General features: G+C 39.3%; 1 protein-coding gene across 1 annotated transcript in view; it reads right to left on the bottom strand.

Annotated features, from left to right (window-relative positions):
- The window catches only part of LOC120531414 (E3 ubiquitin-protein ligase RNF43), a 425,040-nt gene that overhangs the window by 142,929 nt on the left and 262,037 nt on the right, over positions 1-20,074 (bottom strand). Inside the window, exon 2 of the mRNA XM_039756813.1 lies at positions 10,073-10,195. Within this exon, the coding sequence (XP_039612747.1) occupies positions 10,073-10,195 (123 nt within the window). The remainder of the gene's footprint in view (positions 1-10,072; positions 10,196-20,074) is intronic.

Raw genomic sequence — 20,074 nt, 5'->3', positions numbered from 1 at the left:
TGGAGCTTGAAAGTAACAGTCCAATTTATGTGAACTATTGGTTGATTTTTTTGTGACACGGTTTACAGGTTGTGTGAACTTGAAATCATTATCATGAATCACCTTGATTATTTATATACATTACAATTAAGCAATTGGGACTATCTGACCAAAAACTGGAATTTATTAATATTTATTACAGTACTGCTTTTGGTGTTGACTTTTTGATTCTGTTGTGGAGATATCTTTAAATACTGTCGTTTGGCGAATGTACTGTATAACTGTTGACAGATGTTCATTTTGTGAGTTATTGGTTATGGACATTAAATGGCTGATGTTTTTATCACCACTGGTGCTGGTAGCCTAATACAATGTGAAACAGTGTATGTGGATTCTGTTTCATTCCTTAGCCACCACTCTGATCTTTCCTGGCTTCTTCCATATGGCTCCAAATATATTTTCTCTTTTGTGAACCCAGCCTGCACATTCCTGCCACTGGCTCCACCTCACACTGCTCAATTAGGGTTAGAAACAAAATGATCTGCCTTCACTTTCCCCAACTCCATGAGCTAACCCAAGCTGGGATCCTTCCCAAAGCTTTCCGGCAGCCATGTAATCAGATCAATGGATTTAAATAGAGGAGCAAGTCTCAAAATTCCACTCTTTAAGAGATTAATCATCTTTAATTCACTCTCTATTAATCATACACACACCATAGGCTTCTCAGAATGGGTGCACCCTTTCTGGCAGTATTTCTCTCTTCAAGATCTATTTGGCCCCACCAGGATTTTCATGCTATAAGCACCAATGCTCAAAATAGGTACAAAGATGTTTCATCGATTAGCAGGAGCACATTCGAGTCTGAGAGGGGTATAGTTATTTGAGTAAGTGAATCACCACCTGTTACCTAATTGCACGTTCATCTAACAGGACAAAAAAAAGTGGAAGAAGCAGTGTAAGGATGCTAAAGTCAGCAAAGCAGATGCAACTGTGCAGTGAATCAGCAATCAGAGACTACACTGTTATGAAAGTAGACATTTTTATTTCAGAAATAGTTACAATTTCCATGATCAACCCTCAAATAAATCATTAACCAATGTTCACCAAGTCTGCTAAGTTAAAAGTTTATGGGCTTCTTGTAGCACTTGCCAAAATACAGGCCAAGAACTGACATATTTTCAGCCTGCATTCAATTTTTAAGATGAATTACTTTTGGTACCAGTTGTCTCAGACTTTTAACATAAAATTAGAAGACTATAAATATATTGGACTATTGAATTGTATAACTGAGGAGCACTGAGTTCATAAAAATGGCTAGTAAAACAGTTTGTGGTTTCAAAAGGTCTGAATTGTATTGAGACTTGTCACCATTTATTAAAGATACATTTTTATGCAGTATTGCCAAATATGGCATATTTTACTTATTTAGATCACCTTCAATAGAGATAACCAATATTAAAGCGTGTTCTTTCAAACATTTATTATGTTTGTTACCATAAATTCCAGAGATTACTGAAATATCTTTTGCATAGAAACATCAGCACAAAGATTCTGCTATTTCACCAGGGTGTTAAAGTTACACTTATGCAGGAGTTTCCTGTTACATCATACAGTTTTATACAATGCAAGCTTAATGCAGCTGAATGGCTGAAAGGGAGAAATTACTGGGCAAACGATATCAAGCATTTTAACTCATGCAATTGCTCAGATCAGTTAAAATGCTTGAGGTAGTTTGTGCTGCAACCTCTCCCAAATTAAGAAGTTAATACTGGGCAGCACTTTTTGCTCACTAGAAAAACTAAACAAATACAATTTCTCCCAGGGCTCACTATTTGCTGCTAGGAACTGCATATTAATCTCTTAAAGGATATCTCCTGCTTTTAAAAACTTCCGCAGACCTCAGCCACACTTCCTGCAGTGCAGCATGCAGCCTACTAAGAGCTCAAGGAGGTGGTAGGGGGTAATGACTTAATACAATCTACAGAACAGAAATCAGGAAACATCCTAGAAAGAAGAAAATATTACACTATATAAAATAAGACCAAAAAAAAAAAAATGCTATCAGTTTAGTGGTTGTGTTTTACAGTGTAAATGACTCCCTAATTTCAGTAAGATAAAATTTTAGAAATAAGAAGAAATGGAGATAACTAAGCCTTAACCATTCCACTGTCATACTGTCCAGAGTAGGTTTCTACCACCTGACCATTGCTGCTAGGATATTTTCTGAGCCTCAAGAACCTGATCTGAATTACATTTGTTCAATAATAGATGGGCATAAATTAGTCCATAAAAATATGTATATCATAGTCAATTAAACTCATTTAATTGTACTGAATGCACAGTTCATGTGTTTATTTTTAGAATGATGGAAGATGTCTTCTTATTGTTGATTGAGGCACCTAGCACTCTGTCTTTTCCTACAGGATAAAAACATCAACCATTAATTTTCAAAAATTACTGATTACAAGAGGTGGCCACAGCTGGGTTAGTAAAAAGTATACAGCAAAACAAGTGTCAGTAGGATAAATAAATGGACAAATATCTGTAAAGGCTAGATAGGTTTGAAGATTCAATGGAAACCTTGGATTTGATCATTCAGTAGGACCACATAAACTACATTATTAGCAGTATAAATAAAATAAATATCCAAGTGTTTGAAAACTAACAAGCTTTAAGCTATAACGTCATGATTCTCCGCAATTATTGATTCAAAAATGATTTCTGTTTAATTAAAAACGCATCAGAAAAAAATGTTCTAAATACATTTCAACTCCTATAAATGCTTTCAAATAAAAAATGAAAATATACTTTTAAAAAAAGACAATGATTGCAGTATGAGCATCAGGAATAGATAAACAAAGAAATGCAACTCCTGCTTTCCAGTTATTCTCAATTTTTCACTTATTTTAATAGTGTCTAGGAAATCCAGTAATGTAACCAGTTAATACCTTTCAATTTACACTACAAGCTTAAAAAAACATGAGGTTTAAACTTTTTCCATTATAAAATAAAGAAAAATCCAAGATGCAAACTGAACAAATATATCCAATTGTGAGTATGGACTTTAAATCAGAACCAAGAGTAGGCTTTATTAAGGAACTGGCTGAAAAACCAAGTTCAGTGATTTGAGTGGGCACTAGAGGGTGCTCAATATCTGATAGCATACACTCATCGGACACTTTCCTTTTCAAAATCTTGGTTTGTTCCCAGACTAAAAAAATGTAGCTGTTACTGCAAGCAACTATTCATGAATGGACAAAATAAAGATTGGGGGAGTGGTTTTGTATCTTAAGATGTGTAATTAAAAAAAAAAAACAGCACTGTACTTCATTAGAACATGTGCTAATACCAGTTTACAAAGTGATAAAATCTGAAGTATGAATCTGAAGTATAAATCTGAATAGTCTTGAACTATGCTGTACCTTTACTATGTGGGAAAGTATGGGTGAGTGTTCCTTGGGTGGGGCTGGCTTAATTTCAAATTTAGTTGGCTATGACTGGAAATGTAGAGATGCTAACTCTCTTTCCAAATATATCACTCGCTACTGAAGTTTTGCTGTGTGTGCTTAAGATAAGCATCTGACAAGATCAAGTATATAACATCTTCCACAAATGGTACTGTGGCACCTTCATATATATATATATATATATACTAAAAAAAATCATGCGCATGACAAGAGACAAGATGCAACTTCAGCAGAGTACACTATATGTGGAAAGCCAAGTTTGTAAGCACAAAAACTGCAGTGAAATAAGCAACAGAAATAGACCCAGTCATTGCCAGTGCTCGGGTCAATGCCTCCGCCAAGGAGGATGTCTTCACAACATTTAGATATGTCTCAAACACTCCTTCCACCTCTCAATGATATCTTCAGTCAGCACTGATGTTCCTCATGTTTGCTGAAAACAGCAAGGGAAGCATACCACATGCCCTAAGACAGCAAATTATTTGCCAAAAATTCTTCACTTCTTCAAGGCTGTGTAAAACTCACTTTCACAGCCTCACCAAACTCCTCTTACAAAGGGGACTTTACTTCATCCATGGCTACAGTTGTTTTCTTTTGGATCTGCCAATAATACTTAATGGTAGTCAAATCCAGAGACCATTGTGCATTCCTTTAATCTGGCAGCTCCTTTATTATTGTTGTGCTCCTATTAATCCTAGGCTTACTGTCATGATAAACACAGAACATATCATAGCTCTTTGCAACTTTTCCCATTACTAAGGTCTTCAACAGGGTTCATTCAGATTTAATGTTGTTAAATTTCCTTATGATGCAGAAGAAGCATTTCCAAATATTAGACATGAAATCAGTAGAAGTAGAAGCATCCATGAAACATTTCTAGTACTCTTTCACTACATGTTTAAGTCTTGATGGTCTGTCCATCTCCTTCAGTAAGCTCACCAACAAGATTAAGAAAGATTAGCATCGCTTCATAGCCAAATCTAGTAGTAACTGTAGTTGTAACAGTAGAAGTGTCATTTGTGCAAAGTACACTTAAATTCTTACTTGCATATCTGACAAACATGCAGCACACTGTTACTTTTTGTCACTGTGATAAACAAGAATGTAATAAGACAAATATCAAAACAGTGATGTGTATGAAGATCAGCAATGTGTGAAGATCTCACAAAAGCTACTAAATTAACATTTGTATGTCAGATATCGATGGATGGATGGACATAGAGATGGTCAGAAAAAATAGTTGTGGAGTATTTTCTGTGGTATTCTGAGTTGTTTTTAAGGGCAATATGGTAAGTAAAAAATGATATACTGAATATATATTGTGGTCTATAGCCGGCTTTTCATCCAGGCCAATAACCCCAGGCCGCCAGATGGAGCCCTCCCTGCAGCATGGAGGTGCCCCAAAGACCACCAGGGAATCATGGACAATGGAGTTTTCATCCACAGCCCTGCTGGATACCACAGGGGCCGCTAGATGGAGCTGCAAGGAGGAGCAAAGAATGTTATTTGCCCTGCACCCCAGAAGTACATCTGAGTCACATGGTCAAGGGGAACGGCATGCTTCCAGGGTGAAGAAAAAGAAGAGTTTTGATCTGACCCGGAAGTGCTAAGAAGTCACATGGACTGAGGGTTCAGAAGCACTTCCGGGTCACGGACTATAAAAGGACAGTGGCTGCTCCCAGACGGCGAGCTGAGCTGGGTGGAAGGGTGGCAACACGTCTGGGAGTGGGAAGGATTGGTTTACTGTGTATTTGTTGTGATTTAATGAGTATTGTGGAGAGGAGGGTGCTTTGTGCACTGTGAAAAATTAATAAAGTCTACTTTTGGACTTTTATCTGGTGTCTGGCGTATTGGACAAGGGTTCAAGGGAGCGATAGCTCCCACTATCTGTCACAATATTTATTTACATAAACAAATTCTACTCTGCACAAATTAACATGTTATTTTATGTGCATGTTATGTACAAGCATCACCAGCCAAAAAAAATCAAACAAAGTGATGACTATCAAAATACTGTTACACACGTGCAAGTAGGAGGCAGCTAAAGGGCCTGAGTAATAATAATTCTATGCCAGACCAGGGGCAGTGGGGTGCACTGACTGTCACTCTAAGTTCCTTGCAGACATTTCTCGGGAAATCCCGGCTGCCTTCAGTACCTCTGATGATGCCACTTCCGTTTTTTTCCTATGGCCCTGATGATGACATCACTTCTGGTTCTGGTGCCTCTGATGACATTACTTCCAGTTTCTGGTGGTGAGGCTGGGTCATGGTTTTAGGATTTGGGATGGGGGGCTGGGTGGCGTTACCCAATGATGTCACTTCCGGTGCTGACATCTCCGATGATGTCACTTCCGGTTCTGGTGCCAATGACGTTACTTCCTGTACTGCCTAATAAAGATGCCATATTTGTTACCATACCCTCAGTTCTGTTTTGGACTCAGTTTTGTGAACATCTCTGCCCCAAACCTTCATGATGTGTTTGACTCATTCTTCTGACAGTGGCATAGTCAGTTCCCAGAAGAAACCGGGACAGGACCTGAAGTCTAACCAAGTGGGAGAGTACCGGGGCAGAGTTTCCAGGTGGTGAGTTCATCCAGTGGTCAGGAGTAACCCGGTGCAGGATCCGCTCCCAACATATAAACCCAGGCTGGAATTTAACCAAAGAGGATGCAGGTGGAGGGGGAGAGGTGGTTTATGTGCACTTATGAACCCCTTGACGATATCCCATACGGGAGTAGTAGTGGTAGATAGTTTCCGAGTGGAAGTGCTCCTGGATTCCGGAAGCAACATTTCCATTGCCGATATGTATTACTGTGACAATAGACAAAAGTAAAGACCAGTATTACATGCATACAAGGGTAAATCTGTAAATATAAAACCGCCCCATGTTTCACCAGTCATGGAGCATCACTTAAAAAATTCCCCATAGCAGTCCTCCCCAAACCACCTTTTTCGGTGATTCTAGGGCAGGACTGGTCTGACAATAAATGCAGTTTACTATTGTCTACTCCCGATAGAAACGTAGGCCTAGTTATAGATGGGATTAACCGGACTCAAGCTGTCTCCATGTTGTGTAATTAGCCGTCGGAGAGAGATACAGAACTCCAAGAGGTGGATGGGGTGAATCCTGGACCTTCACAGACAGATACGTCATCAACCTGGGTGACGAACCAGGAGGATTCCCCATCCCTTGAGGTCAGACCAGTCCTCTCTCCGAGATACACTTTCAATTTAGAGAGACACCGGCTTCTTTCAAGCGGGAGCAATGGAATGACAACTTCCCTGAAATTTGCAAAAAATGCAGTCGTATTTGTCAATGGCCAACGCACCCATCAGCCCATGCCACAGGGTCCTCACTTTGTAATAGAAAATAACCTACTATATCGGGTAGCGGAGCATAAGAGGGAGGTGAGGAAGCTGTTGTTAGTCCCACGAATCTACCGGCGGGTCTGTGAGTTGACGCACGCCCACCTCCTAGGAGGACATTTGAGCACCGAAAAGACGCTAGAGTGTATTAAGCTCCGATTTTATTGGCCGGGAATTAATGAGGAGGTTTTTGCATCTCTTGTCCAGAGTGTCAATTATGGCAAATTCCTAGGAAGGACCGAGCTCCTCTTGTTCCCCTTCCCCTGATTGATGTCCCCTTCGAGCAAACTGGGGTAGATATTGTAGGACCCCTAGAGCCCTCAGCCCGAGGACATAAATATATATTAGTCCTTGTTGATTATGCTACTCAATATCCAGAGGCTGTTCCCTTGCACTCAGCCACGTCTAAGGCAATCGCACGGGAACTTATAGGGGTCTTTGCACATGTTGGCATCCCTAAGGAAGTTCTTATGGACTAAGGGACAACTTTTACCTCGGAGACGTTCAGGACAAGTTACTTAGAATAAAGCACTTAAAGGCCGCGGTGTATCATCCTCAAACCGACGGTCTAGTCGAGAGGTTTAATCAGACTCTCAAATAAATGCTTCGCAAGGTGGTCAGTGGGGACAGGAGGAACTGGGACCAGCTCCTCCCCATCGAGCTCTTTGCCTATTGGGAGGTCCCACAAGCCTCTACAGGATTCTCACTGTTTGAATTATTATATGGATGGCAACCTCTGGGAATATTGGATATTTTGAAAGAAGGATGGGGATGAGAGGCTCTTCCGTCTACCAATATATTAAAAGAGTATATTACGCAGTTTCTCGTTTGATTTAGAAAAATTCAACCTATTTTAAAAAGTCATATGGAGGAGGCACAAGCAGCGCAGGCCCACTATTATGATGGTGGTATGACTCTCTGAGAATATCTTCGTGGAGATTGTGTCATGGTTTTGGTCCCTACCTCCCATTCTAAATTACTTGCCCATTGGCAAGGGCCTTATGAAGTTAAAGAGAGAAAAGGGCTCATTGATTATTTGGTGAAACAACCCAATCGTTGACGTGTTTATCATGTGAACTTGCTGAAGCCATGGAAGGAAAGGGACCCGGATACCTCCTCCGCTCAGCATCGCTCATTCTTTGCTCAACAAAATATCCTTCATTTTGGCACGGAATTAAATTCCAGACAGAGACGGGCACTCGAAGCAACTATCCTATCCGTCCCGGAGGTAGTGAGTGAGAAGCCAGTAAAGACCTCTCTGATTGCACATGACATAGTGACAGAGCCCAGGGGTTATCATTAGAGAGCACCCCTATCGACTTTCCGAGACAAAGAAAGCAGAAGTGGAGCTGGAAATCAAGCGCATGCTGGAACAAGGAGTGATAGGGGAGAGTTATAGTCCCTGGTCCAGTCCAATCGTCTTGGTCAGTAAGCCTGATGGTAGTTGAAGGTTTTGCAATGACTTCTTTTGGCTTAATCAAGTCTCCCAATTTAATGCTTATCTAATGCCTCAAGTGGACGGCCTCCTCGAAAGGCTTGGCCAGGCAAAATGTTTGACCGGACTTGACATGACGAAGGGGTACTGGCAGATTCCTTTAACAGACTCCGCTATGGTGAAGACCAAGATTAGCAGTATCGTGTCCTTCTATTTGGGTTACACAGGGCTCCTGTGACTTTCCAACGTCTGGTGGATAAAGTGCTTCGATCCCATAATGCATATAGTGCTGCTTACCTAGATGACACTGTCATCTATTCTAGTACATGGAAGGAACACATATAGCAGGTTACAGCGGTATTGCAAATGCTAGGAGAGGTCGGGTTTTGAATCAATACAAAGAAATGCTTCTTTGGATTGAAAGAGGCTAAATATTTGGGGTACCAGGTGGGACAGGGTACCGTAAAACTGCAGTGTTGAAAGGTAGAAGCTATATTAAATTGGCCCCGTCTGTGAACTAAGCAGCAAGTCCAAGTATTTCTCGGATTAGCTGGGTATTACTGCTGGTATGTACCTAGGTTTTTAGAGAGAGCAGTGCCCTTGACTGATTTGACAAAAAAGGGGGCTCCTAACAATGTGGTATGGACTAATAAGACTGACCCTACATTTTGTGACTTAAAACAGGCCCATACGTCAGCACCGATATTTAAAGCACCTGATTTTTCTCTTCCTCTTCTAATCCAGACAGATGCTTCGGACACAGGCCTGGCTCCTGTGCTGAGCCAAAGCACTGATGGTGTTGAACACCCCGTAATGTACTTGAGCCGGAAACTGCTGGATCAGGAGACCAGGTATGCGGTGGTGGAAAGGGAAGCACTGGCAAATAAATGGGCGATAACGCAGTAGAGGTACTTCTTCTTGGGCTGGGAATTCACTCTTATGACAGATCATGCTCCTCTACAGTGAATGGCTCTACACAAAGAGTTGAATCCACGGGTCACCAGGTGGTTTCTTGACCTCCAAACATACAAGTTTTTGCTTGTTCATCGTAAGGGCTCTATCCATGCCAACGCTGATGCTCTCTCTTGAGCTCACACCCTCTCGGTAGAAGGCCACCCGACCCGATAGGTCTGGGCTAAAGGGAGGGCCTTGTCACACATGTGCGAGTAGGAGGTAGCTAAAGGGCTTGAGTAATAAAAATTCTACGCCAGATCAGGGGGTGGTGGGGTGCACTGACTGTCTCTCTCAGTTCCTTGCACACCTTTCTCAGGAAATCCCGGCTGCTTCCAACGTCTCTGATGATGCCACTTCCATTTTTTCCCTTGGTGCAGATGACTGCATTACTTCCAGCTCTGATGCCTCTGTTGACATCACTTCCATTTTTCTGGGGCACCCAATAACGTCACATCCACTTTCCAGCACCTTTGATGATGTCACTTCCGTCTGTCTCACCCTGAACCAGATCCCCCCTGGCTAGCCAATGATGATGTCACTTCTGGTTCTGGCGCCTCCGATGACGTTACTTCCGGTTCCAGCGCCACCGATGATGTCACTTTCTATACTGCCTAATAAAGACACCATCTCTGTTACCATACCCTCAGTTCTGTTTTGGACTCAGATCTGTGAATATCTTTGTTCTAATTTAAACCTATTTTGCAGCCTTAGAACAATATACGGGTGGCTGCCCCAAACCTTCATGATGTCTTTGACTCATTCTTGTGACAATACACAAAGCAAAATATCAGCATCACCATGTCACACCTATTTCAGGTGATTTGTGACATTACATCCACAAGTAGTGATGTAGATTTTTCATTTAACTAACCTTTTTAAGGAGAGTGAGGCAAGGATGTGGGTCTCTGTCTTGACTCTCCAGCTTGACAAAGCTGATAAACAAGTGCTCTTGCTGCTCATCATCACTCGTGTTGCACAGGGACAATGGATGGGACTGTGAATAAAAATGAAAGCAAAAAAAAAATTGAACTATCATTAATAAAACAGTAATGTTAACATTATCATAAAAAGTCATTAATTACATCTCTTGTGCATGTACTTGTATAGGAGCAGGACTGGCAAAGCTGATAGAACTAGCTTTCACTTCAACCTATTTAACAATAAAAGATCTACTAGTAATCTTAAATGAAGTCAGAGGTAGTTTAGAAGTGAACATCTTAACATTTATTTTAGAAGATTTACATTACTATACTGTTTAGTAACCAGGCTTCTAATTGAAATAAATAAGTTCCTTGTTAAAAAGCTACTGACTTTTAACAATTCTAAACTTCCTTTAAAACTTACAGGTTTAAATGTCAGACGTATTATAACCAGGAGCATCTAATGCAGGATTCTTTGTTACTTGTGGATTATCACTACCAAATACCAACTTTACTATACATCCATATGTACATACTTTTTCAAATATACAGGCTTAATCCAGTTCAAGATAGCTGCTGACCAGAGCCTATCCTAACTGCATCTAGAACATGGAAGGAACCAATTGCCTTTAATCACAAAGCATATTCATGATCAAACTATCACTTACATCCGCCAATTAACCTAACAGACTAGACTTTATGGATATTTTAGGAAAACTGGAGTATCTGGATAAAAACCTACACACACACAGGAAGGTCATGCAAACTACATACAAACTACAACTGAGTGTGAGATTTGAACCTATGGCACTAGAAAGAATCACAAATGGCAAATGAGATCACTCTGTTTTATATAATGTAATGAAAGCACACAATTTTTTGCACAAAACACAAAAACAAATCTTTTTTTATGTCTAGATTGATCATAAATACAATTGCGGGAAAAGCTACATGTAAAATTAGGCATTTGTTAGAGGAAGAAACAAATTTTTCATTATAAAACAAAAGCTAGCAGCTACAGGAGCCTGAACCATTACCATGTTTGGATATCACTTCTGCAAAGAACTCTTAAGTGCTCCGACTCCACCTAATGTAAAATAACATAATACATTCTCCCACAGGATCACTTCACTTCTCAAGGATGATGAAGACAATTTTCACAGTGATTATGAAAAATACTACTATTATTACTAACAATGCAATAGTAAGTCTTGTTAAATTACAATGCTTCTAAAACAGTATTTGTTATTTATATCATGCAGCTTTGAATAAATGTATTCTTGGTTTGCTTGCCAAAGGCTTCATAGTCACAGAGTGGTGTCAGAATGTCTGAAAGAGAACCCAGTGATTGACAGAGTCCTGCAGACCCTGCCGGGAGCAACTAGAATCATTGAAGTGGAAAATGTTGGTCGATGAAAGAGATCAGTTTTCTTGTATTGCTGTAATTATGGCAGGCCTTCCAGAGGGTATTTCTGTTTCTGTTTTTTATCTATTGAAGAAACCTTGTTGGGCTTTTCTCCATAGATGGATTTAGGCTCACCCTCTTTGCCTCTCCTCATGACTTTAAAAACATATTTAATTATTTGGGAAGCATAATGTTTTGGAGTGGTGGCTGCTGACACAAGAAATCCAAACCTTTAGGAAATCTAAAAGGCCCAAAGAGATTCTGTCAACATTTTAGTAGAAAAATAATGCTCATGGAGGAGGTGAGGTGAGGAGGTGAGGTATACTAGAAGGGTAAGGATGGCATTAAACTTACTCTACATTTAATGTTCTCTGAGGTTTTCATATGTGAAGAACTTTATAGCTTCCCAGTAGCTACAAAGAATTATTAGGAAGGTGCTCAGGGATTTGGAGATAGGAGAAACAGAAGAGTTAATAAAAAAAAGCAAGTATAATAAAATAAATCACCAGGACCAACTGACATTTATCGTAGAGTGCTTATGGAAGTGAGTACATAAACACTTTTTTTTAGATATCAAAAGATACTGGGTAAATGGCTAAAGACTTGAAGCTAACGCATTTTGCCCCTGTCAATAAGCTTATTGTGCATCACAGGTAAAATAATATAAGTAATTATTAAAAGAAAGACTAAGCAACATGTGTTAAGTTCAGGTGTACAAGTTAACAATTAACATAGGTTTATTACTAATATGCTCCAATCCTTGATCAGAGAGGCATATACAATATTACAGATTTTCAAAAAGCTTTTGAGGTGCAATATGAAAGGCTACTGAATGAACTAAACGAAGTGAGAGTTCAAGGAACACTGGGAATATGTGTGGTAAATTGACTGAGACAATAAAATCAATGGGTTATGGGTCCAATGAACATTTGACATTCAGACAATGTTAACTGTGGTGTCCATTAGATTTTTAAAAAAAGATGTGAACACTGAGAAAGATATTATCCCTCAGGAATTAGTGATAGGGTCACTACTGTTTCTAAATTATATAAATGATCTTGAAACAACTGTAACTAAGAAACTGAATAAGTCTCCTGATGGCAATAAACCAGATGGAAAAAGTTTGAATAAACATATGCCATGCCAACCTAATCTGAGGTATTCATAGGAAATATAATTAGTTTCTTCATGAAACGTAAGTAAATAATGAATATTAACAGTTGTGTCAAATATATGAAATATTAAAATGTGTGCTTTAATTTAGTCTAAATATTTTTGATTATAATAGAAATTTGTCATTTTTCACACAATAATGGAGGTCCATAGATGGCTAGATCCCTAATAAAGAATCATAAACAACATCATATTAGTAATCACTTAACTTGAATAATCTGTAACAGTACCCTCATGCTTATGTTTGAAATTTGTCATTATAACCCTCTGGAAGTGGCCATTAAAGGGCTTGGACCGCTGGTCATCTGTAACCTCGAAATTGCATAATGCAACATTCCACATGCCTATATTACCATTTCCCATTTTTTTTTTTGAAGTTCATATAAAGGACCTTTTTTTTTTGAAATTTTATTAATTTTAGTGCAATCATTCCATACAAATCAATCAATTTTTACAAAAAGTAGGATTAAAAACAAGTCGAGCCCCACCCCTGAGAGAGAGAGCAAGGCCAACGGAGTAAAACTTAAGGCTTGTAAACATACCTAAATTGATGAGTTTGATAAGCCAATAGAGATGGATGGAGAAGAAAAAGAAATGCAGAAATAATTGCTTCCTCTGTGCTTTAAGAGCTTATTCTAAAATATTACTGATTAGATCCTGCCATGTTTTGAAAAAAATCTATACAGATCCTACATCTGAGTATTTGATTTTTTTCAACTTCAAATAGTATAGAACATCGGTTTCCCACTGACTTAAAAGAGGAGAGTTAGGATTTTTCCAGTTTAGCAAAATCAGTCTGCGTGCCAAAAGTGTAGTGAATGCAATCACAGTTTGTCTGTCTTTCTTCATTTTAAACCCATCTGGAAGAACCCCAAACACAGCTGTTAATGGGTCAGGAGGGATTGTGAGACCAAGGCTGTCTTGAAAGGTAATTCAAAATTTTGGTCCAGAATGATGTTAATTTGGTGCAGGACCAAAACATGTGACCCAGTGTGGCTGGGACTTGATTGCAGTGTTCGCAGGTTGCATCTTGCCCTGGAAACATTTTGGAGAGTTTTAGACAAGACAGATGTGGTCGATATATAATTTTGAGTTGAATAATTGTATGCTTTGCGCATATGGAGCTCGAGTGAATTCTCTGCATTGCTATTTTCCACTCCTTTTCTGATATATTAATTGAGAGATGTTTTTCCCAGTGTCCTCTTGGATCTTTAAAAGGGAGTGACTGTAAAATAATTTTATATATTACAGAGATGGATGAGGGTGCAAGATGAGGAAAATCAGGCAGGTTCTGTTTAACAAAGTTCCTAATTTGAAGATAGTGAAAGAAATGTGTAGCCAGAATGTTAAATTTGGAATGCAATTGTTCATAGGATGCAAAGATGTTGTCTATACAAAAATCTCTAAGCAAGTTAATCCCAAATTTTTTCCAGATATTAAAACTGCATATGTTTGCGAAGGTTGAAAGAGGTGGTTCTCTTGCAGAGGTGCCACAGATAAAAGCTTCTCCATCTTAAAATGCTTTCTACATTGGTTCCATATTCTGAGTGAGTGAAGCACAATTGGGTTATTAGTATATTGCCGATAACTTGCATTTATTGGGGCACAGAGCAGGGAATATAAAGAAGTACTGCAGGATTTTAGTTCTATTCTATTCTTGTGTATGTTCATCTGTTTGTGTCCAGGTGTTTACAGCTTGTATGTTTGCTGCCCAGTAATAAAACTGGAAGTTAGGTAGAGCCATGCCACCTTCTGCCTTTTGTCTTTGTAGGGTCGCTCTTTGGATACGTGGATGTTTTGAGTTCCAAATAAATGAGGTTATTGTTGAATCTAATTGCTTAAAAATTATTTACTGATGTGTATTGGAATGTTTTGAAATAAAAAAGCTTAGGAAGAATATTCATCTTAACAGTGTTAATTCTTCCAGCTAGAGTGAGATGAAGGGTTGACCATCTATGCAAGTCTTGCTTAATTTTTTCCATGCAGACGGCAAAATTTTGTTGATAAAGAGCTTTATGTTTACCCCTAGGTATTTAAACTGTTCTGCAATGATAAAAGGTAGGGTGTCTAATCTAATATTATATGCTTGAGAATTCACTGGAAAGAGTACACTTTTATTCAGATTAATTCTGAGACCAGAGATCTTTTGAAATTCTGTGAGTGCTGTTAAGACTGCAGGCACAGAATTTTGTGGGTCTGATATATACAGTACCATATCATCTGCATATAGAGAAATTTTCTGTTCCAGTCCTTCTCTGATAATCCCCTTTATCTGATCAGCATTTCACAGTGTATTGCCAGTGGTTCAATGGCATTGCAAACAGCAGCGGTGACAAGGGCATCCTTGTCTAGTACCACGCTCTAGTTTAAAGTAGTCTGAACAAATGTTGTTGATACAAACTGAAGCTTCTGGATTGGTATACAGTAGTTTGATCCATGCACAAATGTTCGGGCCAAACCCAAATTTCTCCAATGTAGTAAAAGGTATTTCCATTCAATCATGTCAAATGCTTTTTCTGCATCCAATGATAATAATATTTCTGGGGTGTTTGACTTAGTTGGTGAGTATATTACATTAAACAGGCGTCAAGATTTGAAGATAAGTGTGACCCTTGATAAATCCAGTTTGATCTTGTGATATTACCGAGGGAGCACTTTCTCCATCCTTCTAGCTATGATTTTGAGAGTATTTTAACGTCATTATTCAAAAGTGAAATTGGTCTGTATGATGCACATTGTAATAAGTCCTTATTTTGTTTAGGAAAAAGGTGATTAATGCTTGGCGAAAAGTTTGAGGAAGAGTTTGATTGTCTCTGGCTTCTGTAAATGTTGCTAATAGGAGGGGAGCTAGCTGAGCGGAGAATTTCTTATAAAATTCTGCAGGGTAGCCATCAGGGCCTGCTGCTTTCCGCCTTGAAGTGACTTTATAGCATCTAGTAATTCTGATAAGCCAGAGGTTTATCAGTTCCTCCACTAAAAGTATCTATTTGTGGTATCTGTAATGTATCCAGAAATGCATTAGATTGTGTGTTGTCTTCTTTAAACTCAGTAGAATATAAGGGTTTATAGTAGTCTCTAAACGTGTGCATTATATTTTTGTGGTCGATGATTATGTCTCCATTCGTGTTGGTGATTACTGGGATTGTGTTGCGGACTTCTTGCTTGTGAATTTGTTGAGCTAAAAGCTTATTAGCTTTCTCTCCATGTTCATAGTAATGATGTCTGGATTTATAAATTAGTTGTTCAGTTTCTTTAGTTGTCAAGAGGTTTAGTTCTGAATGCAGAGCCTGCCTTTTCCTATGTAGAGCCTCGCTTGGAAGCCTGGCATGTTCTTCATCTATTCTAGTAATTTCGCTTTTTAGCTCTGCTACTTTCTTGGTTTCTAATTTATTTCTGTGGGAAAGATATGAGATAATCTGTCCTCTTAAGAAGGCCTTAAGAGTTTCCCAGAGTATTCCTGCAGAAATCTCTGAGGATGTATTTGTCTCTAGGAAGAAACTGATTTGTTTGGATATAAATTCTGTACAATTCCCATCTGCTAATAGAAGCGGGTTGAGACGCCATCTGCGAGGTGAGTGTGTGGGGCATAGTAACTTTAGCTCCAAGAGGTGCATGGTCAGAAATAACAATAGCATCGTATTTGCAAGATTTAATCTAGGCAAGAATTATTATCTATAAAGAAATAATCAATTCTTGAGTAGCAATGATGTACTGGTGAGTAGAAAGAATATGTTCTTGAGTTTGGGTTTAAAAACCTTCAGGGGTCTGATAGGTTGTGATCAGTTATAAACTTTGTAATTATCTTTGCAGTGTTAGATGTCGTCCCCCCTGTGATAGAAGTCCTATCTAAGAGTGGATTTAAAACACAATTAAAGTCCCCAGCCATTATAATTTTATGAGTGTTCAGATTGGGAATGGATGCAAATAAATTTTGTATAAATTCCTTATCATCAACATTAGGTGCATAAGCATTTATCAAAATCATTTTACAGTTAGATAAGTTCCCATGACCATCACATATCTCCCTTCAGGATCCAATACTACATCTGATGCTACAAATGAGACTGTTCTATGAATTAGAATGCCCACACCTCTAGTTTTCTTTGTAAAGCTAGAATGGAACATTTGGCCAGTCCAGTCCTTTTGCAGCCGGAACTGATCCTTGCTTAGTAAGTGGGTCTCCTGTAAAAATACTATTTTAGCATTTAAACCTGTTAGGTGAGAGAGTACTTTCTTTCTTTTAATTCGTGATTCAGGCCTTTAACATTCCAGCTCACAAAGTTAACTGTCCCATCATGGAGACATTGATTCTGAATTTTTGATGTCATTTTATAGTCTTAACTAGAAGTGAGACAGCTTTAACCTTAATTTCCTATTTCCCAAAGAGTTATTGCCATGCAGCTTATTGTTATGTTGGTAGTTATAATCATAAAGATTAAAAGAATAGATTAGATATAGATATAGCCTGATCTCTTTTTCTCCCCCCTTAACCTCCCCACGTGAGGCTGGACCCCACTTCACGCAGTCCCGGTCCTCTGACATACCCAGAGGCAGAGCTCGTCCAAAGCAAAACAAGCCCCCACGCAGCGGCGTTTTAGGATTAAAAAATAAGAGATATCTATTGCTAATATAGTCTAAATACTATATGCCTAAAACATAATCATTGACAAACTATGAACCTAAAATATATATAATCTTCAGCAATTTTAGTGTATTAAGACGATAAACTCGGATAATAAACCCGGGAAATGGTATTAGAAAGTGGTCCAGAATAAGCATAGTAAGTCTTAATGCAATAATAACAATAAACCAAGGGTATGATGTTAAACAGTCTCCTTTAGGGTAGAGAAAAAAGAAATAAATAAGATGAAAAAAAGAGAAAAAATTAAAAAAAAAAATTAAGCACAAATGTCTATAACTGTAATTAAAACATAAACAGATAGCGTCCGAGTAATAAAGAGGATATATACTTATAAAAAAACCTGTATCTTAACAAATAGATCAAGCAGTAGGTTATTTTTCCTTGCCATGTCATGACAGGCTACGACTCACTATTGTGTTTCAGAATAGTGTCGGGATCAGCTTTCTTAATTCCTTTTCTGCTTCTTCTTTGCTGGCGAAGACATAGAATTGACCTTGCAATTCCACTTTCAGTTTGGCAGGATACAAGAGGCTGTATTTGATATTGGCTTGCCGTAACTGCTGTTTGATGTAATTGAAGGCTGCACGTTTAGTAGCTGTTGCTGGAGAGAAATCAGGTAAGATACGAATGTGGTAATTTTCATATATACTGCTCAAAAGAATTAAAGGAACACTTTTTAATCAGAGTATAGCATTAAGTCAATGAAACTTATGGGATATTAATCTGGTCAGTTAAGTAGCAGAGGGGGTTGTTAATCAGTTTCAGCTGCTGTGGTGTTAATGAAATTAACAACAGATGCACTAGAGGGGCAACAATGAGATGACCCCAAAACAGGAATGGTTTAACAGGTGGAGGCCACTGACATTTTTCCCTCCTCATCTTTTCTGACTGTTTCTTCATTAGTTTTGCATTTGGCTACAGTCAGTGTCACTACTGGTAGCATGAAGCGATACCTGGACCCTACAGAGGTTGCACAGGTAGTCCAACTTCTCCAGGATGGCACATCAATACGTGTCATTGCCAGAAGGTTTACTGTGTCTCCCTGCACAGTCTCAAGGGCATGGAGGAGATTCTAGGAGACAAGCAGTTACTCTAGGAGAGCTGGAGAGGGCCATAGAAGGTCCATAACCCATCAGCATGACCAGTATCTGCTCCTTTGGGCAAGGAGGAACAGGTTGAGCACTGCCAGAGCCCTACAAAATGACCTCCAGTAGGCCACTGGTGTGAATGTCTCTGACCAAACAACCAGAAAGACTTCATGAGGGTGACCCAAGGGCCCCATGTCCTCTAATGGGCCCTGAGCTCACTGCCCAGCAGCATGCAGCTCGATTGGCATTCGCCATAGAATACCAGAATTGGCAGATGCACCACTGGTGCCCTGTGCTTTACAGATGAGAGCAGGTTCACCCTGAGCACGTGACAGAAGTGAAAGGGTCTGAAGAAGCCATGGAGAACATTATGCTGCCTGTAACATCATTCAGCATGAGCAGTTTGGTGGTGGGTTAATGATTGTCTGGGGAGGCATATCCATGGAAGGTCACACAGACCGCTACAGGCTTGACAAAGGCACCTTGGCTGCCATTAGGTATCAAGATGAAATCCTTGGACCCATTGTCAGACCCTATGCTGGTACAGTGGCTCCTGGTACACGACAATTCCTGGCCTCATGTGGTGAGAGTATGCAGGCAGTTCCTGGAGGATGAAGGAATTGATACCATTGACTGGCCACCACACTTTCCTGACCTAAATCCAATAGAACACCTCTGGGACATTATGTTTTGGTCCATCCAATGCCACCAGGTTGCACCTCAGACTGTCCGGGAGCTCAGTGATGCCCTGGTCCAGATCTGGGAGGAGATCCCCCACAACACCATCTGTCATCTCATTAGAAGCATTCACCAATGTTGTCAGGCATGTATACAAGAACACACGGGCCATACAAAGTGCTGCGTACCATTTTGAGTTGCTGCAATTAAATTTTGGCAAAATGGACTAGCCTGCCACATAATTTTTTCACTCTGATTTTTGGGGCGTCTTTGAATTCAGGGCTCTGTAGGTTGATCATTTTCATTTCCATCAAACGATGTGGCATCCTTTCGTTCCTAACACATTACCAGTCTATATCAGTATAGATATCCAGGAGGATTTCTTTTTCCCATTGAGATCTGATGTGTTTTCAAAGTGTTCCTTTAATTTTTTTGAGCAGTTTATAATCTCTTGCTTGTGTCTGAGGAGTGCTATCACCTCTATCTTAAATAATAATCTCTCGAAGCGAATAATAAAAGATCTAGGTCTAACGGTATTCGATCCGCGTACGCAATAAGCCGCTGCTATCTCACAATCTGCATTAAAGTCCTCTCCAATTATTTTAGAAAATAGTTCAGCTGCGAATTTCACTGGGTTTGGACTTTCTTGATTCTCAGGTAGACCTTCGATTCTAATATTATTCCTTCTGCTTCCATCTTCCAAAGCAGCAAGTCTGTCTCCGAGTTTTTTTGCATTTGGAGTTGGCAGTTGTTGGTTTTTCTTCAGCACTGGCAGCTAGATTTTCAGCTGTTTCAATCCGAGTCGTGAATGTCTCCTTGACATCCTCCAGTTGATCAGCAAGTGTGCTCTATTTAAACGAGGTTTCCTGAATGTGCTCTTCAATTTTACCCAGCATATCTTTAAAGACTGCCTCAAAGCGAACACATATGCGTTTCTCCAAGTCTTTATTATCCTGCTGTCGCTCCT

Source organism: Polypterus senegalus, chromosome 6 (genome assembly GCF_016835505.1).
Source record: "Polypterus senegalus isolate Bchr_013 chromosome 6, ASM1683550v1, whole genome shotgun sequence".
NCBI classification, from domain to species: domain Eukaryota; kingdom Metazoa; phylum Chordata; class Cladistia; order Polypteriformes; family Polypteridae; genus Polypterus; species Polypterus senegalus.
Note: the sequence above shows the minus strand (reverse complement) of the source record. Positions and strands in the feature narration are given on the sequence as shown.